General features: G+C 40.1%; 1 protein-coding gene across 5 annotated transcripts in view; it reads right to left on the reverse strand.

Moving 5' to 3' along the window:
- Nucleotides 1–23,916, reverse strand: part of PHACTR1 (phosphatase and actin regulator 1) — a 587,665-nt gene that overhangs the window by 516,730 nt on the left and 47,019 nt on the right. For all 5 annotated transcript variants that reach the window (XM_047733072.1, XM_047733073.1, XM_047733070.1 and 2 more), the window contains one exon: nucleotides 19,197–19,343. In XM_047733072.1, the coding sequence (XP_047589028.1) occupies nucleotides 19,197–19,343 (147 nt within the window). The remainder of the gene's footprint in view (nucleotides 1–19,196; nucleotides 19,344–23,916) is intronic.

Here is a 23,916-nt window from a genome sequence, read left to right on the forward strand (position 1 = left end):
GCAATTGACTCACCATCTATCTATTTGATTGAAGCTGTATTCCAAATAGAGGAATGTATGATAACATGTATGATAGAATGCAGGATAGTAGTATTAGCTAGGAAATGTGGAAATGCTGCATAATATGTTGGAACACTGGCCAACCTCAGGACTGCAGAAAGAAATCTACTTTTATCTTCCTAAGTGTCCAAAATAAAATGTAAGATGATAAAACATTTTCTATGAGAAACTGTTTAGTTGTATCACACATTTTTATGTTTTATGTCTATTCTGAAGATGAAAGCATATTTTCCAAAGACATGCTTATATCCTATACCTTAGCCGTATTGATTTTGCCATATTAAAATACCAGTAAAGCAATAATAAAGTAATTTTATCTATCAACACATTCCTAGATCCTTTGAAGTAAATAAACATTAGAATGTTAAGTTGTCAAATTAAGTTGGTCAAGTGAAACCATTCTGATGCTTTCCCTTTGATATTTTTAGCATCTAATAAAACATGCCTAAACCACTTACGTATATGCTTAGATGGTGCTCAGAATATGTCTATTAACTATCAGGCTCAACTCTGTGAACTGGGCCATGATGTGCCCGCTCTCAAAAAAATGTTCTGATTTATAGTAGTGTTTGCTGATTTTCATGGGTAAATTCTCACTCTATAGCTGATGTCAAGCCACTGACGTGATACCACTGACCGTGAAGGTGGGAAGAGATGTGCTTCATTGGCTCAAAAGAATCTCTATGTACTGGTGGCCAGGACACCCCTGGAACTGGGCTGCTTTTGAACGTCTAGATTCTGAAGACTTTCTTTTCCCCTTTCTTTTCTTCTCTTCCTGGGGGCCACCGGGTTCTCTAGGACACAATTTCCTTGTTTGTAAAATGGGTTAATGGGAACAGGTAATCTCTAAGCTTTCTCTAAGCTCAGTTCTTTAAATGTTTCAGTAATTTCCCACTCTGAGTTTTAAGGCAGACTGAGTATTATAGCAGAATTTTAAAAAGTTCTGGGGGCGCCTGGGTGGCTCAGTGGGTTGAAGCCTCTGCCTTCGGCTCAGGTCATGATCGCAGGATCCTAGGATCCCAGGATCGAGCCCCGCATCAGGCGCTCTGCTCCTGGGGAGAGCTCTCTGGGGAGCCTGCTTCCCTTCCTCTCTCTCTGCCTGCCTCTCTGCCTACTTGTGATCTCTGTCTGTCAAATAAATAATAAATAAAATCTTTTTTTTTAAAGATTTTATTTATTTATTTGACAGAGATCACAAGTAGGCAGAGAGGCAGGCAGAGAGAGAGGAGGAGGCAGGTTCCCTGCTGAGCAGAGAGCCTGATGTGGGGCTCGATCCCAGGACCCTGGGACCATGACCTGAGCCGAAGGCAGAGGCTTTAACCCACTGAGCCACCCAGGTGCCCCTTTTAATAATAAATAAAATCTTAAAAAAAAAAAAGTTCCGTTGTGTCCAAGCTTATACTCTAAGGAGTTAAGAGATGTAGGGTAGTATCCAACACAGAGGCATGTTATTTCTAGTTCAGTGAGGTTTATTTTATTAAATTTAGCTCTAGTTTTCAGAGATATATTAAATGGTAGACTCCCATGATCTTGTCACAATGATGTCGGTTCCTACAGTTCAGCTCAAAAAGAAAAAAAACAAAAAACAAAACAAAAAACCTGCCAAGTCAATGATGAGAAACACATTATGGTTGGTTGTACCTGCTTTATTTCTTCTTCCGCATTTTCAAAATGGGCAAAATTAAGGGTATCCCTAGTTGTGATGCACGGGAGAAGTAACAGTAGTCTCTTTTGCTAGAATTGCACTTTCTTTTTTCTTTTTTTTTAAGATTTTATTTATTTGACAGAGAGAGAGATCACAAGTAGGCAGAGAGGCAGGCAGAGAGAATGGGAAAGCAGGCTTCCCGCTGAGCAGAGAGCCTGATGTGGGGCTCGATCCTGGGATCCTGGGACTCTGAGATCATGATTTGAGCCGAAGGCAGAGGCTTAACCTACTGAGATATCCAGGTGCCCCTAGAACTGCACTTTTTTTTTTTTAAAGATTTTATTTATTTATTTGACAGAGAGAGATCACAAGTAGACGGAGAGGAAGGCAGAGAGAGAGAGAGAGAGAGGGAAGCAGGCTTCTTGCTGAGCAGAGAGCCCGATGCGGGACTCGATCCCAGGACCCTGAGATCATGACCTGAGCCGAAGGCAGCGGCTTAACCCACTGAGCCACCCAGGCGCCCCTAGAACTGCACTTTTAAACTTCCTTCATATATAGGGAATCGCTTGGGATGAGACCATCAACTGAATATTGTTGAAGAAAAGTTAATTGTTTCATTGCTAGTGTTTCTGCAACTATAATGTACTGAGAATGAAAACCATGTTTCTTAGGCCCTAGACACCAACTCTAGAGAATATCCTATCTCTGGACCCTCCCAGAGAGCGGGGCTGAAGAGGTGAACACAGCAATCCTGAGAGGCCTGCCTGGCTTGTAGACCTCTCTGAGAGGTTAAGTGTCTCCTTGCTCTAAAACTTCTGCTTAAGGAAATTGTCAGAAGGAAAGAAGGATCAGATGTATGAAGATGTCTATAGATATTACTAAAAAGTGAAGAGAAGGAACTCTCATTCATTGCTGGTGGGAATGGAAAAAGGTACGGCTACTTTTGAAAACAGTTTGGCGATTTCGTACAAAACACTCTTACCATATGATCCAACAATCATGCTCCTTGGTATTTATCCAAAAGAGTTGAAAACTTATGTCCACACAAAACCTGCACATGGATGTTTATAGCAGCTTTATTCATAATTGCCAAAACTTGGAAGTAATCAAGATGTCCTTCAGTAGGAGGTGAATGGATAAATAAACTGTGATCCATCCAGACAATGGAATGCTATTCAGTGATAAAAAGAAATGAACCAGCAGGCCATGAAGATACATGGAAAAATGTTATAACCATACCCCCTTAAATGCATGTGAAAGAAGCCAATCTGAAAAAGTTACAAACTACAATTCCAATTTTTTGACATTCTAGGAAAGGCAAAACAATAAGGACAATAAAAAGGTTAGTGGTTGCTAGGGATGGGGGATAGAGAGAGAGATGAATAAGAAGCAGATCAGAGGATTTTTAAGACAGTGAAAATATGCTGTATGATATTAAATGATGGATCCATATCAATATACATTTGACTAACCCACAGAAAGTTCAACACCAAGAGTGAAACCTAAGGTCAACTATGGACTTTAGGTGATAGTGACATGTCAGTGTAGGTTCATCAATTACGATAAATGTCCCACCTTTGTGGAGGATGTGGTTGTGGGGGAGGCTCTCCATGTGTGGGAGCAAGGGGTGGAGGTAAACTCTCTGTACCTTCCTTTCCATTTTGCTATTAACCTAAAATTGCTCTTAAAAAATTTCATCAACATGTGTAGACCATAAACTTACTCAATGTTGTATGTCAATTACTTCTCAATAAACACATAAAAATGAAAAAAAAATTTTAAATGAAGTCCTTTAAAAAAAAATGAAGAAATCCAACAAGTCTGGTATAAAGATGGACTGATAGCAACATGACCATTGCCATGATAACATTTCTTTTCATTCCAAGTACTTTTTGAGCATCTATTATGGGCTATGCTCTATGCTAGACACTGAGGATTCAGGGGTGAATAAGGCAGACATGGTCCCTTCCCTCAAAAAACTTGGAGTCTGGTGGATGTTGATATTCTTACTAATGGATTTACTTGTTGAAGAAACTGTTAAATCTATATCAAGCATGTAGCAGGCCTTTGGTGAATATTTGTTATATGGATACTTAATGAAATAAGTCACAATAAACAAGTCATCCATTCTTTTCTTAAAATTTTGTCTGGGTTTTATAAGGGGACTTTGGCTAATCTATTAATTGTTATTGTGATATAATATCAATATATTTTTTAAAGATTTTATTTATTTATTTGACAGAGAGAGATCACAAGTAGACAGAGAGGCAGGCAGAGAGAGAGAGAGAGGGAAGCAGGCTCCCTGATGAGCAGAGAGCCCGATGCGGGACTCAATCCCAGGACCCTGAGATCATGACCTGAGCCGAAGGCAGCGGCTTAACCCACTGAGCCACCCAGGCGCCCCTAATATCAATATTTTTATGTTAATAAACTAAACATGCTTCTTGATTGAATGGTTCGAGAGGTGTTTATTGAGCACCAACTATGCCAGGAACTTTATATCCTCCCTTCAAGTCATTCTTATAACCCTGGAAAATGAATATGCCCATTTTATAGGTAAGTAATCAGAAATTCATAAAGATAATAAACTTGCCTAAGAGAGTCAGAATTCATACTCCAGTCTGTCTGACATACTTGTGTTTCTCCCTTTATATGCAATAGTTCGAGTACTCAAAGAGTCACACAAACACCTTTACCTAACCAAAGCTCCCATGTGAATCAATAATCTCCAAACATTTTTCTCCTTCCATGTATGATCGTATATTACAAGCCAGTGGGCCCTCTTGGCAATTAATCCCTAGGAAGACTACAGCTCTGTCTTTTACTCGCCCTCCCGCCTCTTTGGTCTGTTTCCAACTGTACAGCCTCCAGACCTTCACCACAGTAAGGCATTTGGTCCTCACACTAGGCAGAGCTGGGAATGTATTGGGAGAGATTAGGTGGCCTTAAGACTTGGAACTGTTCTCCCCCTCAGGGGAGGAAAATCAGTGAACCTCAGCAACAGATTTATGGAAACTGAGGACTCGTGGAGAAAAATTATATTTTTATGAACCCACATAAATAACACAATTCTTTTTCTTGAGGGTCACCGAAGAGCAAGCACGAGAGAGAGGAAACCAGTTATAATTTAGAAGAGACACTAAAATGCGCTCAGGATTCACTGTGGTTATTGGACCGTATTTGAGGTTTGTAGACATTGACAGAGAATAAAGTCCTCTGAGAACCAGCAACTGGAAAGAAAATTACATCCACTTTAATATACACCGTTGTTGCTGAGTCTACGTGTCCAGTTGCAGTGAATACACCAAATATTTGAATCAATGTACAGATAACCATAAGATGCTTCTCATTTTCCTCCAGTTCTGAATGATGAATCTTGTCTGTAGAAAAGCTTTAATTTGACTAACATCCGCTTCTCTCCTTGGTCCCTTTCTATGCCTTTTTATTATAACTTATATGATTTCCTTTCAAAACCGGTACCACCATTTCAATTTGGTGTAGAACAACAAATCCAATACGAATACCTCCTGGTCTAAGCCATGTTATATGATGAAAAGGAATCACATCTTTCACAACTGGACTTCTTTTGCCTCAATAATATATTTTATCAATTATTAATGATGTCTCATTGATCACTATTCTTCTATTTTTCCTCTGCACTTGCCGCCAAAGATCTTAGTTATCCAAGTACCATGGTGATGAGATTTAAATTAAATAGTGTTAACCCTTTTGAATGAAACATATACAATTTTGCGTAAATAAGACAGTGAGAGGGGCACCTGGGTAGCTCAGTCGGTTGAGCGACAGACTCTTGGTTTTGGCACGTGTCATGGTCACCGTACAGGCTCTGTGCTCAGTGGGGGAGTCTGCTTAAAGATTCTACCCCTCTGCCCCTCCTCTCACTTGCGCATGTGCTCTCTTTCTTTCTCAAACAAATAATCTTAAAAAAAAATAAGTCAATGAGACATTGAAGATATATTTTTAAAAAGAAAATATATTCATATTTGTGGACAAGGGACCTACTGATAGCTTTTCTCTGGAGAAATCACCTATAATAAATGAAACTTGCAACATGGCAATATAAGAACTGAAGTAATACCTGATTGAGTGATTACACCAGTCTTTTTTTGTGTTGGCAAAATTCAGTCATTGTTTCCTTTCCACCTCAATATTTCTACTTCAATGTCCTTAATAAGTGGAACCAGGGAGGAGATAGAACGCAGATCCTACTAGCTGTAACTCTCTTGAATTGCTCCTATAATTGGGTTTACGAAAGGACTGTAGATGATATATTTCTTTATGAGGTAACTTTACAGCAGAAATTGTTCCTACAGATCATATTATATGAGCTGTCACAGAGAGGCCAATGAAGTGAGTTTAAGGCTGATTTGAGCTTACTTTGGCTTGACCTGGTGTGATTTATATGGATGCGTCTAGTTGGTCTTAGACTTAACACACACGTCTACGTATGTGGTGGCTATTTCCCCAGACAAGATGACATAGTTTGACTCAGATCTTAATAGACACGAAAAATAAAGGCAAATCTTTTTATTTCTAGAAATACCAACGTTCTTAAGATACCAGAAAGAATATTGCCTGTACTCTAGGGGCAAACATATGAATAGACTTTGAAAGACAATGAAGAACTTTCAAATCAACTAAACAGCAAATGAAGGGCGCACTGACTGTGCTGCCTGTTTGCTTCAGAAAGTAGGGAGGACTTTTGTGGTGAGGAGTCAATGGTACACAGACTGTAAGAAACACCTTTGGCTAAAACATCAGAAACCACACTAACGATTTATGTCTGCACATTTAAAATGAACTCCTAATGTGAGAGGATAAAGGAAAACTATTTCAGTTCTTTTACAATTTGAAAAAAAACTTTGTCATTTTGAATTTTGCAAAATTATAACAGTGTATCAAGCCTCTAATTTGCGTAAAGCGTATTCAGCAAATATCTTTTAATGTCAAAATGCAGTAAAATACACTCATGAAGATTATGTGGTATCATAAATTATATATAATGGGGAATCTGTGATAAGCCACAATTTGGTGTGGTCTGCATTGCCCATCATAGCCCCAGACCCAGACATCCGCTGAAAGTTTTTGCTTTTATATGAATGAAATTCCTCTAAATGGTGAAACAAAGACAAGAAGTACAAACAAAAATAAGAACCCATTGGGAGGGAGACAAACCATAAGTGACTCTTAATCTCACAAAACAAATTGAGGGTTGATGGGGGGAGGAAGTTTGGGAGGGGGGGTGGGATTATGGACATTGGGGAGGGTATGTGCTATGGTGAGTGCTGTGAAGTGTGTAAACCTGGCGATTCACAGACCTGTACCCCTGGGGATAAAAATATATGTTTATAAAAAATAAAACTTAAATAAATAAATAAATAAATAAATAAATAAAAGGAAAAAAAAATAAGAACCCATCCACTCCTAATTTTGTTTTTGCCTGTCCTATTCAGTTGAATGCACTGAACATGGAGAAACTGTTCCTAGAACTGTCAATTTGCCTTACATGTGAGGTGTCCCTGAGTCTTTTACCAAAACTGGTGGTGGAAGTCACTTTTCTTACTGAAATAGTTGCTTCCTTGCTGATTGCAGCCAGCATCATGTCCAGAAACAGCAAAGATATTGCTGGAAGGCAGCACGGAGGGTGATCTGGAGGGAACACGGGGCAGCTGGCTTGACAGCTGTGCAAACTGTGTAATTCTATGGTTTGAGTGGGAGGTAGTGAACAGCCCTAGACTTCCGCAGATACACTAGGGACGTTTGAGCCTCTTCCTCTCAGAAATGAAGAACTGGCCTTGAAAGCTTTGGGTGTGTTGTTGAAGGTCAAAACAAATTATCAGGGCAGTCAGTTGGGGGAAGGAGTAGAGCATGAAGAAAATGGGAGGGGAGGTTGGGAAAGAAGAGTGTACTTGGTTATTGGGCTGAGTGTCTGCCTATGGCCAAGTTGGACTGGTGCCCCACATGGCCAGTGGTTCTAGAGTGCAGTACAGTAAAAATTCAAGCACTTTTTCTCTCATGGGTTGATAATAATATCCTAAGGCAGCCACACGTCATTCCCTGATGAGAGCTGACAGTGGAGGCATGAAGGTCACCTACATTTATAAGTCGGTAGATGCTATAGTCAGTCTTTTGGGGCTATTAGGCTGTGTTGAATTTTTGGATATGGCAAAGGCAACATTTTAAGTAGAATTAGTCTGGTTTTCATATTTTCATTCCCATGCCTTATTTGTGGCACAGCCAGACATCTAAAGCTGTCCCATTCACCCAGACCACATCTGTTTCTTGCCTTTGTATAGTGTTTGGCTCTTGGCATAACATTTTCATATTTGGTCCTTAAAGTATCAATAAAAATGAGGCAGACTGTTATCTCCATGTTATAGGTTTCAAAGATTCAGAGATGATTCAGTCCTTCAGTAGCAGACTCAGATTTTGAGATCAACAAATCTTCAAACCTATCACAGAATACTTGTGCCCATGACTCAGGAAAGAGAAGATGCTTCTCCTGGCTCTCAAATGTTAAGATTCTGTGATTTTTTTAATGTTCACCTGGCCAACATTGAAGACTTCTCAAACTAAAAAGTTGTATTCTCTTTCTTTTCTCTCTCCCTCTTTGCCTTCCTCCTTTCTTCTCCCTATATCCCTTTCTCTGCTCTTTTTCCCCCCCTTTCCACAAAACACCTGTTCCATGTTCAGGGGATCACTGGAAATTCCAGTAGTTATTCTACTAGAATAGTCATTTCCAAGTGGCCATTTGCAAAAGATATTTCAAGGTTGATCCATTCAACTTCAAAGGATAGACATTAAATGTAAATTTCCTTAACTTTTAGAGTCTGATGGTGACTTCCTTTCTCATTCTGGGCCTGTCATAGTCATTCAACACTCCAGACAAGAAGCACTGAATAGATGTAAAATTTAGCTAAAAGTTCCTGAATTTGTAGCTCATTTGGTCCTACAAGATATGGTAACTAGTTGAACATCTTCCTTTTTTCTTTTTCTTCTCATTCTTTTCTGTTTTGTAGTATCTTGGAAGAATTGAACAAGGATGAGAGTCCTCCACTTTGTGGAATGAATACTTACTATATACCAGGTATTATTCTAAGCTTTTCACATGTAATAAAATTATCTGCTCTTCCAAAACAACAACAACAACAAAACCCCTCCAAGATTGTCACCATTATTAATTCCATATTATAGGTGAGAAAACTGAGATCAGAAGAGGTTGAATGTCTTGCCCAAGGTCAGAAAGCTAGTAAGTGACAAAGTGTGGGTTTGAACCAAAGAAGAGTAGTTTCAAAAGTATATCCACACAACCACTAGACTACCTTGGAAAAGAAAGGACTGCTCCTCTTTGCATTCTGCAGGGCTGCATTGTGACTTCCGTGGCTCCTGGGCATTTTTGCCTTTAAGAGACCCTTTCACCACAAATAAATAAATACTGTATTTTATTACTATGTTGGTATAAAGACAAATATAAACCAGGTTGGATTATATTCATTTTTTCTCTTGACTTTACAAGAAATTAACACATTTTTGTGGGCCTTGAAAAGTACTGTGAGCCTGAACTCTGTGCCTATTGTACCCAATAGCTAAGTTGGCCCTGACTCTGGGGTTTTTCTCTTTCACCTTGATTCATTTCCAGTTAAGAAAATGAATTTACCGGGGCGCCTGGGTGGCTCAGTGGGTTAAAGCCTCTGCCTTCGGCTCAGGTCATGATCCCAGGGTCCTGGGATCGAGCCCCACATCGGGCTCTCTGCTCCGCAGGGAGCCTGCTTCCTCCTCTCTCTCTCTGCCTGCCTCTCTGCCTGCTTGTGATCTCTGTCTGTCAAATAAATAAATAAAATCTTTAAAAAAAAAAAGAAAATGAATTTACCACATTCTTTGGGGGATTTCCTTGCAAATACTGTTTCTGAGTGCAGAAATAGCATCTGGTAAACTAGCAATAAAGAAATGATTTTTAGATTGTTGGTTGGTAAAATCATTTAGATGGGTTGTAACTAGCATTTTTGTAACCAGACTATGTTAGAATGAAATGAAGTGGGAAGGGATAGGATAGGATAATATAGAAAACATCATAGTATATTTGCATCTATTAGGAGTATTTTGAGGAATATTTTATTTATTTGAGGAATTTATTTGAGGAATATTTATTTATTTGAGGAATATTTTATTCTAATTTTAAATATGCATGTGAGGTGATATAAAGCACATTTTTCCCTTTCTGGGTTTGTTTTTTTTTTTTTTTTTTTTTAGAGAGAGAGTGCGAGCAGGGAGGGGCGCATGGGGAAGGTGAGAGAGAATCTCAAGCAGGCTCCACACTTACCAAAGAGCCCAACGTGGGGCTCGACATCATGACCCCAAGATCACGACCAGAGCTGAAACCAAGAGCCAGATGCTTAACTTACTGTGCCACCCAGGCGCCCCTAAAGTGCATTTCTTAGTGAGTCCTAGCCAAATATTTTTAAAATACTGAGCTAGGATGCATTTTTACTTCTATCTCTTTTTTTCCCTTAGCCATGTTCAACTTAAAGTGTGACCGTATGGCAAAGCTGACATAAGTTTGCTCTCTTATAAGAAATCACGGCCATTAAGAGTATGGGTTTGGAGTCATATTAAAAAGATGACCCAAATTCCAATTCTTCACCTTATTCCCCTAATTATCTACATCTCCATTGCTGAGTTATTTGACCTCTTTGTGACTTAGTTTCTAAGTGGATAAAATAAGGATTGTAATAACCATGCCAATCTCATAGGGTCATTATGAGATATAAATGAGCAAATGCTAATAAAGCCCTTGGCACGGTAGTTGTTAATAAACACTTTGTATATGCAGACAACTTAAATATTTATTTCCAAGCCAGACCTCATGTTTAGCCTTAGGCTTGTCTAACTGCCCATTTGATAGCTCCACTGCGATGTCTAGAAGGCATCTCACATCTGACCTCTGCATTTGAACTTCTGACCATTCCCCAATGCTCCAAAATGGCTCTTTTATCCTGTAGTTGCTCAGGCCAAACCTTTGAGGGACTTCTTGGTTCTTTCCTTCTCTTACAACCCACACTGAATCCATCATGAAAGCTTGTTGGCTATCCCTTGAAATACATACAAAATCTGACCAATTCTCACTGTTGCAGCTGTATATCGTTGCTGAGCCACGACTATTTCTCTGGGTTACTGTAAAAGCTTCCAAATTAGCTTCCCTGCTTCCTCATTGTCCCACAAGAGTCTGCTCATACCACAGCAGTCCCAGTGATCCTTTTTAAGATCTTTCTCAGATCATGTTACTCTTATGCTTGAATCCCTCCACCATCCCACATTTCACTAAGAGGAGAGTCAAAGCCCGGCAGTGGCCCACCAGATCCTGTGTAATCTGGCCCCTTTTCCCTCACAAATTTCCTCTCCAGAGAGCCTGGGCTCCTTGCCAGGTCTTGAACATATCAGGAACAGTCCAGATAAAGAGGCTTTCCATTCGCTCTCCCTGAGCTCTCTCTTGCCCTGTCCTCCACCCATACTGGCTTTTTGCTCATTCTCTCTCCTACTTTTGAGAACTTGGTTCTCGTTCCTTCTTCTCAGTGTTGCCTATCCTGCAATCCACCCCTTTCTTTGCCTCCATGTGCCTTACACTCTGAGCTTGCTTTATTTGTTTTTGCCCTAACACTTAACTTATAGAATACTATGTGATGTATGTAATTATTATATTGTTTATTGTCCATAACCCACTTTTAGAAGTTAAAAATTATGAGGGTTATATGGTGTTTGTTTTGATCACTAATGTTTCCCAAGTGTCTAAAAAATGGTCTAATACATATTCAACTCCTCAATATTTGTCGAATGAATAAGTATTATTATATTATTATTTCTTCTTCTTTTTTTTTTTAAAGATTTTATTTATCCATTTGACAGAGCAAGATCACAAGTAGGCAGAGAGGCAGGCAGAGTGAGAAGGGGGGAAAAGCAGGCTCACCGCTGAGCAGAGAGCCCGATGCGGGGCTCGATCCCAGGACCCCGGGATCATGACCCGAGCCGAAAGCAGAGGCCTTAAGCCACTGAGCCACCCAGGCACCCCGATATTATTATTTCTTCTTACGTTCTTCCACCTCCCCCACAAAGTGCAGGTCTCAAATGGAATAGAGATAAATTCAAGCACAATGAAGCTCTTTCTATATTTTGTTTACACCATGGTTGAGTATTAAACCAACTTGCTATCATATGTTTGGTAGAGATCCAGAAATAATGGGATCTCTACGTCTATAAATGGCAAACAATCATATTGATAATGTTCAGTATAGTTTCAAAACCAAGATGTACTTTGAATTCTCGTGACTACAATTACAGCCCAAATGTTAACTATTCAAAGACACTGTTCCTGAATTGTTAGTTTAGGGTATAGAGATGTGGTAGAAAAGATCAATAGGAAAGTTACAGACTTTTTACAAAACACTTGTCTTTATAAATGTTAAATAACTAGTAGTGTGACTGTTCCTGTTGTCCTTCAATAACCTGTAGAAAGTCACGCCAATCCATCATCATTCAATAAGGCCATAAAATTGATTTTGTCTTTTATTTAACTATCTTACATTATATAAAAGACTTGTAAATTAAAGCAATTAAGATGTCAACATGGCTCACTTTTTTTCCTCCTGAAATCACATCCACTTTATCTCCAACCTAAGTGTGTGGGGACAGTGATGAATGAAACAAAGGGGGTAAAATGCTAGAATTCTTGTATCATACAATGAGGAAATATTATCTCTATTAATAGTTCTTTCAGGGCTTCTTCCGTTTACATGACATAATACATTGGCTATAATACATGTCCCTTTTTTCACCTTATCAAGCCAAAGAGAAAAATAGCTCTACAAACTATTTTCTGCTTCCACTTGTGTCTTAATGCCTGCTTGTATAATAAATAATCACGAATTGAAGTTGCATATATCAAGGAGTAACTCCATGTGTCGTATTAAAACATTTTTGGTTGGCAATGAAACATATGCATGAAATACATTGTTTCACACCTATTCTTTTTTTTTTTTTAAGATTTTATTTATTTATTTGACAGACAGAGATCACAAGTAGGCAGAGAGGCAGGCAGAGAGAGAGGGGGAAGCAGGCTCACTGCCGAGCAGAGAGCCCGATGCGGGGCTCGATCCCAGGACCCTGAGATCATGACCTGAGCCGAAGGCAGAGGCTTAACCCACTGAGCCACCCAGGCGCCCCGTTTCACACCTATTCTAATCAACAATTTATTTGCTCCTGTCACCATATATGCTGGGGAAGAAAAAGGAAAAAAAAATTCTTTGTAATCCATGACCAAGTTTTACACTTAGTATCTAGAAGTTAGGGTTATTCTATTTGAATTCCAAAGGGATATATTTACCTTCCCTAGTAATTTAAAAGGATAAAGGGAAAATATAGATCTTATAAACCCTATTCATTTTAATTATAAAAGAGGACAGGCTAATGCCAATTGGGAGACTGGGTTAATATTTAGTTTTCTCACTTTTCATTTATTGCCATGATTTCTCCAATACCTATTCAATCATTCAATAGATATTATTTACAAAGCATCAACCATGTTAAAGACTTGAATCCCTAAATAGTCAAATTTAAAACATTTTAATTAAGATGATTAATGTAAATGTGCCTCCTAGCACATCATTATTAAGAATTAATATTGATTATTAATATTTATCAATTCTTCTTTTAATTAAGCTTATTTTCATAACTTAGCTGTAATTAAATATTTTTAATTATTGCTATAATTATGCTATTCCACTGTATGTTTTATACTATAAATAAGACAGCATATAAAAATGAGTGGTATAGTGTATATCTAGTAGTACAGCTAGAGCTAGAAGTACCAGGTATTCATAGGAAATCTTTAGGTTGGATGAGACTTTAGCAGTCTTAAAACCTAGGGCGCTTGGGTGGCTCAGTGGGCTAAGCTTCTGCCTTTAGCTCAGGTCATGATCTCAAGGTCCTGGGATGGAGGCTGGTCTCTGGCTCTCTGCACAGCAGAGAGCCTGCTTCCCCCTCTCTCTCTGCCTGCCTCTCTGCCTACTTGTGATCTCTCTCTGTCAAATAAATAAATAAAATCTTAAAAAATATCTAAATCCCTCATCTTAGGGCTGAATGAATCAAGCCTAGAAATATTAAATGACTTGCCCATGCTATCAGATGCAGAGATGCATTAAAATCAAGTTTTTCTGTCTCTTGATTCATACTTTCCATATAAAATACACCTCCATGGTCTTCCATAAAAATAAAAAAATATATACTTTTATAGACAAACTAAATAAACAACTTATCATTTAGAAGTTAGATAATAGTAAATATAATACTTAGATGTTAAAAAAAAAAATTGAATAATGCCCAGACCAGAGATCCCAAGAAAATTTAACCATGTGACACAGATTTTGTACTTGAGTTGTCTCATAAACATATGGCTTGTTGTTGAAATGATGACATGATAAGCAGCCACGTTAAATATTAACAGCCAAGGGCTTCCCATTTTCTCATATTGTTAATTATTTACTTTCCTTAACCTTGTTTATATTATTTATATTGTCTGAAGCAGTTTCATCAGTACCATCTGAATGTATTACATAATGAGATTACCAAGTTGGTTAGCTTTAATAACAGTAAAGAAGGAGGCAGTCCCTCAGAGAGTTTCATAATAGAGGTTTCTGGTCAACTACATGGTCATCCGTTTAGAATGTGGCTACTGAATGTGAAAAGCAGTATTTCCTTCCTGCTTTCCTACCTCCCTTCCTCCCTCCCTCCCTTCCTTCTTTTTAGAAGCAATACTTCCAAGGAGATTTTGGGCCCACCAAATTAAAGCCAGACCCATATGATCAGCCTTCAATTTGAAATCAGTAAAATAAATAAATAAATAAATAAATTTTTTAAAAAATGAAAGAGACACTGGCACTCTTCAGTGAAAGAGTAAAGGAAGATGATTGCCAAGACCTTCAGATTGGTAAAACAATCTTGGTTGAGTATGACAATATTCACAGTTTTGCCTAGGGACAGTTCTCATTACTATGTGATGACGGCACATTCTGGGCTGTCATTTTTCAGTATCATAGGTTTTCATAATTTAAGAGATAAAGACTTCCTCCTCAAGAAAGGCAGGAAAGAGATCCCCTGAGACCCAGTTTATAACTTAATCTGGCTGACCCACCCATTCTTTTTTTTTTTAAGATTTTATTTATTTATTTGACAGACAGAGATCACAAGTAGGTAGAGAGGCAGGCAGAGAGAGAGGAGGAAGCAGGCTCTCCAAGGAGCAGAGAGTCCGATGTGGGGCTCTGATCCCAGGACTCTGGGATCATGACCTGAGCCAAAGGCAGAGGCTTTAACCCACTGAGCCACCCAGGGACCCCTGACCCACCCCTTCTTACAAGTAGCCAGAACAAGCCAATTTGGACTGCCATTATCCTCCGTGCCTAAAAGAGTGGAAAAGACCAGTAGAAGTCAGAAACAGCTATTCTTGAGTGACATCGAAACTAAAACAGATCTTGACCTCTCAAGGATATAGGTATTCTGAGGCTGACTATGCTATTAACTTAAAATCTACTCCACACGAAAGCAATTCTGAAATGTCAACAAAGGTTAAACTTCCTTATGATTAGAGAAGTTCTTACTGTTCTCAGTCATGGCTCAATATTGGTTTTGGGTTTTAAACAATCCTAAATCATCAGGGTGACTAGCCTTCCTTCTTTTGACATCCTCAAAGAAGTTTTTGGTCTGCTTAAATCTTCTATTTACCATAACACGTCCATTCACCTTAGTATGTAATTGCAGAGAACTTTCCAGTTTCAGCACCTTCTATGTGTCAAATACTCTTCTATGTGCTCTCAATATAAAGATTAAAAAAACACACTAGCTTATAGGAAAACATCCACCAGATGAGATGCAACTTCACTGCACTCACTTCAGTGCAGTGAATGAATGACCTCATAAGGCAGGGTAAGTTCTCACAAGCTAGATGTCAGTGATGTTCATTACTAAGTGAGAACACAATTAGAAACACTTGCTACTAATAATGTGAACATATTCTTCTGTTACACGATGTCCTTATAACACATTTTAATTTCTCAGGGAAAAAAAACCCTCTTTCAATGTTTTAAATGAGGTCTGATGTGTCTGGGTAAGTTTTAGCAGATACATTGGCTTAATTTTCTCTGGCATTTATACTATCTTCAGTAAACAGTCATTATCAATATTAGCATAATATACTACGTATATACTACGTACTGAATAGAAGCTAAAAACCTACAAAAGAGGCTCCTTTAGAAAAAATGGAAGTCACGGTTCCGAAAATTTCCGTTCTATACTCCGAGATTTTAGGCTGAAACTTGAAATTTGCATCTTCATAAAATGATTTAAGACCCACATTTTGGTGCTATTCTTTGACTGACATGGGACTGTAGGTGAAGGAGTATATCTGTCACTCAAGCTGTGGAGTTATTTCTGAAATGATATTATTAAGTGCCCTCAGGGACAAGATGTAGTTGAAAGGATGCTTAAGTATTTAATTAGTATTCAAAATGCCCAGTCTACTTTATTTGGCAAGTATATAGATTAGTTTAAGGGTGTTGGTATCCAAAATGATTTTGTGATAGCCAAATAAAATGAATATATGTATATTTATTCCATGAAGCATTACTAAACCTCTAAAATATTAAACATGGGCTTACATATAATGAGTAGGTGTGAGAAAGCAAATATTAAACATAAATAGTTTAAAGCAATAAGGAATTTTTCTGGAAAGAATAAACAATAAGTGACTATTTGAGGGGTAGAAGAGGAGTGGGAATAAAGAGCAGAGTAAAGCTTCCTTGCTTAATTTTTTGTAAATTGTTGTTAAAAGACAAACAAAATTCTCTCTATGCCCAAATTATGTAATTTATCCAAAGTGTGCAGGCTCCTCTGTTCAGTAAGGCTGATAACGACACTAATAGTTTAATTACAACTTGCTGCTCAAGGAGATAAACAAGGCTGTTTGCTTTTTAAACCAGGGGTTACAATTACTTTTAAACGCGGGGGAAAGGCACATCTGTGAGTAGATCTTACTATGTCAGAAAAGCAACCAGAAACCAGCTGGAAAATAAACAAAGCACCGGGAGTGAGCAGCCTGCACAAAATTAGAGCAGAACTGCTTGATTTGAGCAGAGGAGCAGTAGATGTGAGGCATAGTAAACAGGCGGTAAATGCAGGTGGGCAGGGATAGAAAAGTTTTCGGTAGCTAGATCTTCTGTGTTTTCCCTGGGATTCCATCACTTGGAGGGACTGGGCACCTCTCCCCCGCATATCTTGCTTACAGTCATGTTACACAGTCCCTCGTTTCAGCACCACAGAGAGAGGACAGCTCCCCTAACCGCAGAACACAGCCCAAAGCGACTGCCCTCCCTTCTTTCCAACAGCCCCTGCATGGCATTTCTCTCTCTTGCTGGTGTCTTTCTTAATTTTGCTTTTGAGGGGGAATTCTAAGGGACATATAGCAGGGACTGTTGGACTTGTTTATTTCCAGATTATAGGGAGACAAGTCTTGTCTGAAAAGTCCAGGCATTTAATTGGCCTCCAGAGTAATTCAACCAGAATAAAAGATTGCAAGTCACTGGGTTTAATCTAGTGGCAAAATGGCTCAACCCAAGTCAGGAGTGGCTGAAACCTGAAGCTCCCTTTTAGTATTTTATGTTATTGTTTTGTTGTAAAAGTAAAACAAGGTAAACGACTTTTACTAACTGCCACTCCAGCCATTTTTCTCCTGTCCTAAGCATTAGACCCTAAGGAATATACCAGCGTTTGGTAGCAAAGGGGTCAGTGGTACAATTCCTAATATTTCTCAGTGAGAAAACGATCTCAATCTTAAAAGAAACTCTTCTCAGTCCTTCTGAAGACCCCTCACAACCACATCCTAAACGTGGAACATACAAGTGAAGGATTAACAGTTCCATAATGAGACCACAGGCTACTACAGCATATCACAAAAATGGCCAAAACTGCCCCAACTAAAGACCTCATTTCCCCAGCCCTAAAGCCAGAGGAAAACATTTTAGGAGTGACAAGGAGCATATGATCAAAACCCGAAATCACCAAGATAGGAAAATAATACTCCAAGAACCATAGCCACTTTGGTACTTTCTGTTGCCATTCTTCCATTCGTGAAGATATGGTCACTTGGACACCACATCCTGTTTCTCTAATCAGAATTTTAATCTTTTGTCCAAACTTCAATAGTGTACACAGTACTTTTCATTTGAAGGTCCTCTTTGCTCCAACACACGCGCACGAACACATACTTTGATTCAGTTCCATTTCCAAGATTTAGTTTGCTAAGAAAAATGGTATTATCTGGTTTTCAAACCTATCTTGAGGGAGGGTCTCCAGGAAAATGCCCTCACACTTTTTGCACTGGAATTACTAGAACACTAAGGGATTTCAGAAAGGAAGAAACACAAGCTGGGGGTGGGGGTGGAGTGGGGGGTGGAGCTCAGGAGGCATTCAGAAAAGGCAGCAGTATGAAGTTAGTGGTGAACAACTTCCTCCCAGTGATAATGACCATCTACTAGTAACAGAGAGTGAGGTCTGCCTGTGAATCTGGAGCAGCTGCAGCAGAGCAGACGGCAGACACTGGGTGCTGCTTATCAGGTACCCAGAGAGGTCTCAACTGAAGCAATTTGATTTTCTGAATCCCTCAGTCCTTTCTTCTGCCCCTTCTTCTTCTTCCCTCTTTCCATTCCTTCCTCCCACCCTCTCTATCCTCCTCCCACCCAACTCCCTTCCTCCTTTACCTCAGTTGTCCTTTTCATTTCATTCCATCTGGGTCACTTTGGGCACAAATACCACTGACAGAATCAAATCACCTAACATGTAGCCTATGGACCGTGTTATTATTATTATCACCCCCAAGGTTGTTCTCAAACTGCTTGGGGGAAAGGATAAGGTCCTGTTCCTAGCTGTCAACCCTCTCCATAGCCCACACCGCAGCAGTGGTATCAAACCAGCAAAATCACCAGTCTGAATGTCACCAACAAGTTCCACCCTGTAGTAGCCCTGCCAGCAAACCTCCCCAGCAGAGCCTTGCCAGACCCTCCGCCCACAGCCAGTGCACTCGCATCCCCAGCCAGCCTTGGTGATTCCTAAGATCATTGTTATCACTGACAACACTTTCTTCTCCTCATGAAAGGGGAAAGCCCGCGTGTGACTCCTGGGCGGATGTAGGGCTCCACGCGCTACCCTCCCCCACCTCCGCAACACACACACACACACCCCTCGGAATACCGGCGACACAAAGAGCGAGTGAGCGAGCTCGGAGCCCGGCTGGGTAGGAAGGGGGGCTGGAGGGAGGGCACTGCCGGGAGGGGGACACCCAAGGAGGGGCAGGGGGCTGAGCCAGCCGGTAAGGAGGAAAGGGAGGCGAGGAAGCGAGGTGCGGGAGAGTGTAAGGCGAGAGGGTCGTCCTTACCTGCCCCTAGGTTGAAGGAGATCCTGGCTTCGGCGAGGTACGGCGTGTCGCTCTTGGAGCGGACTCTTCTGATGGGCCGCCGGTCTATATCATCCTCCGAAGATGCCGCCATTAATGTGGGAGGCAGGAGCAGGGTCGCCCGGCGAGCTGAGAGGGAGAAGGAGATGGAGAGAGAGAAGGAGAGAGGCGGAAAGGGGGAGGAGGGGAAAGGAAGAGGCTCACACACGGGGAGGGGGAGGGGAGAGGGGGATGGGAGAGGAAGGGAAGGGGACGGGGAGGGAGGGGGGAAAAGAAGGGAAAAAGGAAAAAAAGAGGGAGCGAGAAAGAAAGAGCAAAGGAGAGAAAAGGGTGAAGGGAGAGAAAGAAAATCCGTTAAGGATTTGTGGACTGGAACAGAGATCAGGCTATCGCTGGCTTGTTCCCAGGGCTCCCCTAACTCCTCTTGCAGCCACGGGGCCAACGGGTCAGTGTTCCCGACTGACACCCCGCCTCCTGCCCGCAGCCCCAGTTTTCAGCTGTTGGCACAGATAGGCTGATGCGAAAGGGAAGACTCCAAAGCAAAGATGCCCAGTCAGCACTGTGCCCTCTCCCGCCAAACGCACTTACTCTGCTCTTCAAGTGCACACTAGGGTCTCCTTAACCCACAGGATCCTGGAGACTGAGGACGCCTGGCCAGTTGTACCAACTAAAGCTTTCCTTGCGTGGAATTATTATTGCTGGAGTACCAGCCCCTGGTGGTCAGGGAGCAGGGCACTGCACTCAGGGTACCCCTCCACTCCCTCTTTCCCAACCCGGAGCTCAAATTAAGATGCAACTAGATCTGCAATCCTCAGAAGCCTCCTTGAACCCTGGAGGTGGAAAGTAGAGGAAAAGTATATACAAGTCTGGGAGCAGTTTGGCAATAAAGTTTTCAGAGTTGATGCTTTGAATGTACACTAGGCATATTCCCACAGAATTGAGTGACCCTCTTTTACAATCGCTAACTTCTAGGATGTGTTTATGTCTACAAAAATATCCATTCGTTTTAACCTTTAACTTTCTCTTTATTTGGGGGACTTAGGGGACAAATAGTGGTCTTTGCATTGGACCTGTAGACTCTATAGCCCTGTGCCATTGAGGTGAAGATCAAGGGCACTTTACATTTCTTTGAATGTTTGCACTGCAAACTTTCCACGTTACACAGCACAGAAGGAAGTAGAAAGGTGAATCAGAATGGTTTGATGCTCCTACTGAATCTATTGATGGGCTAAACTCTTTGATGTTTGTCTTTCTACAGCCTCAGTCACTTGGTCTTTTTGTGGCCTGATATTGCCACCCTCCTTTCTAGTAAGAGCTCACCTGGAGTACACAGATAAACGTTGCCTTAATTCCCTCCCTGCTACAAAGGAGATGTCAGGGTCGAGTCATACCCTTCAATCTCAGAGGAAGAAGGGCTGCTGGCCCAGCTCTGCCAGACTTCCCTCCGCACTTCGGCTGTCAGTTCAAACTCTTGCTCCCTAGAATCTTCAGTCTCTTTACACTCCACACATAGCTAGTAACTCTTCATCTTAGGAAAAATACAACTGCCCTTGGCCTTACTGCTTCCTCAATCTCTACCAGACTATTTCCTTCCCATTCTGCTTAAGCTTCCCGTGGATCTCTTGCCCCACAGGCTCCATGTCTTAACCCCCAATCCCTTCTTTCATCCCCACTATTGGGTTCCATCCCCACGGTCCAAACAAAGTTATTTTAAAGGTCATCATATCCGTTTAACAGTTAAATCCATTTCTTTCTTGTCTGCTCTTTAGTACACAGTAAACTGTTCTTGAAGAAGTCTCCTCCTTTGGCTTTCTGCACTAGACTTCCCCCTGAACCGTTCAGTTTCTAATTGTTTGCCAATTATCTGCATAGTTAATTTGAAATTGCTTATCCTGGCATGCAGAGCCCTTCAAAACCTGATTTTAACATGTTTTTCCAAACGCATCGCCCATTATTTGCTTCCAGTCTGTTCGGATTTGTCCCAGTCTGGCTCACTTCTGCATCTACACATTTGCTTGTGTCACACACCACAAATTTCTTCCCTATAAACTTCCCATGTTCTCCTTAACAATGTCAGATAACTGGCCCACTAGTCTATGGCATGAACCCAGTACATAGTAAATGCTCAATAGATTTTTTTTTTTTTAATAGAAGAAGAGAGGGGACGAAGGAGAAAAGAGAAAGAAGTAGTTGTTACATAAGTAATGAGTAGCAAGGAGTGAACTGGGGACCAAACCCGTATCTGCCTGATTTTAAATCCTGTGTCCTGAATCAGTATATTGACTTGCTAAGTATATGTATTTGGTTGACTAGCCACACTTAAAATTCACTTTTCTATGACATTTGGCTCATTATTATGTCCCGTTTATCTCTGTTAAACATGAATTTAAAATGGATGCCTCCTCTCCCAGGAGGCACAATAGGAGCCTTTGGCTCATCAAATGAACCATGAAGGTTAATGCTTTTACATGGCTAGTCAGGGTGCAAACCAATATTATGATTGTAACATTTAGGTTCAGGCTTTTAAGGAAGTATGGAAGTAAGGAAATTAAGTCCAACAATTCTGAATACTGTAAAAACTCTATCTGTCTTTGAATTAAGGCAGTGCCACTTGATTGTTCAATATAGGTGCCATTCTCCACCCACTTGCATTTTCATTCTTCAACCATGTCTTAAAAACAAAGCCTAATAGAGTCATTTTTAAGAAACACCTAGCTTTAGCTTTCCCTGTGTTTCTTCGATTTTACATTTCATGGGTTTTTTTTCTTTTAAAGATTTTATTTATTTGACAGAAAGATCACATGTAGGCAGAGAGGCAGGTTGGGGGGTCCGGGGAAAGCTGAGCAGACAGCCCAATGCTGTGCGGGGCTCAATCCCAGAATCCCGGGATCATGACCTGAGCCAAAGGCAGAGGCTTTAACCCCCTGGGCCACCAAGGCGCCCCAACATTTCACGATTCTTGATATAGAGAAGTGTATCTTTAGATTTCTAGATCTTCTTTCAGTATTTTAGAAGATTAAGAACTTAACGTTGCCATTACTTTAGGTGTACCTTTCTTTAAAGGAATCTCAATGTATTTTCATACAATTTCATTATGGATATTTTATTACTGAAGTAATTCTAGATAGATACACTTTTGGCAAAAACGACATAAAAATACCACGTCTATCTACATGGTCTTGAATTACTTTATTGTGTTTTTATTTCTGACTATTCTCTTCCATTTTTTGACTTCCCTAATTTACTCTTTTCTTTATCTTACCTAGTTTTTCCCATTCCCTTTTCACCTTGCCTACCTTCTCACATCTTTCTTACAATTTGTTCACAAAATTGATCCCATTCATGTAGTTCCCTCTTATCCCGCATGAAGGACTCACTTCAGTGGGTTTGTTCCGATGTATCCACATTCTTTATTCTTTAGGATTCCTTCCATATGTGTGATCTCTTATCATAAACTATCTGAGGGACATCAGGCAGGAAGCTCTGGTGTGGAATCTGGGAAGCTGGGTGCTGCGCCCAGTACCACCACTACCTCACCAAGTAACACTGGGCAGTCACTCACTTTACCAGGTTGGATCTGTCACCTCAGCTGTAAGAATGGCGGGGTCAGCTAATGGGATCTTAAGGCCCTGTCCAGCTCTAATACTCTAGGATATTTGCAGCTATTTTTCTATCTCTTCTTCCTTCCATGAACATCCATGGCATATTTTGTCTCTTAATCTAAGAAAATACATTGTTCCTTTGATTTGGAATGAGCCATATTTAGGAAACCACATGGTAGCCATATTTCTCTCAAGTGATTTCATATTATTCAAGTTTTATTTTATACAACTGTGCATCTTTTAGAATCTGGTTTTCTTTTTCTCATACTGTTTCCATCATGTGACAATACCCATATGATTGTTTGTGTGTGTGCATGTGTGGGTGTGTATATAGAAAGAACTGAATTCAACTGTGATCTCAACAACTTTTGAATGTACTTTTTAAAAAAGATTGTTTCTTTTTGAGTAGAACTGCTGACTCAGGATGAGGACTTTTTTTCTTTTCTAAAGCCAGTCAACACTTTAACACTAAAGAGCCATACATGCATGTTATGTCAAGACCTAGAGACAGGAAAGAGAAGCAGCAAAATAGGGTGCTTGAAAGAGTAACATTTTATACATCTATCACTAGCATGGAAGAAGATGAAAGTGGGAAGAGAAGGAAGAAAGAAGAGAGCAATATTCCATCCTAATCAAGAAAACTCTTCAGGTGATTGAAGCCTTAAAAATATTACATAAAGTGTGTTTCTAGGACACCCTTACATTGATAACACTTAGAATATTTGTTAAAATGTAGATTTTCAAGGCCCCCAACCTGGACCTACTAAATTTTGAGGGGATGAGACCTGGGTACCTAGATTTTCGAAAGGCTCCTAACTTTGTCCATTCTCACCACTTGTTGTCAATATTACACTGGAGGTCTTGGTCAATGCAGTGACTTAAGTAAAAGAAAAGAAGTTAGAAAGATATAATGATTGGAAAACAAGAATAAAATTCTGATTAGTTATATATGTTATGATAGTATACACACAGAATCTATAGGAATCCAGACTATTAGAAATAATTAGTGAATTTGACAATATCACTGATGTAATAGCAGTATAGAACATCAATCTTGTTTCAACACATTGACAAAATTAGAAATTACTTTAAAAAGAACC

The sequence above is a fragment of the Lutra lutra genome, chromosome 6 (genome assembly GCF_902655055.1).
Source record: "Lutra lutra chromosome 6, mLutLut1.2, whole genome shotgun sequence".
NCBI classification, from domain to species: Eukaryota; Metazoa; Chordata; class Mammalia; order Carnivora; family Mustelidae; genus Lutra; species Lutra lutra.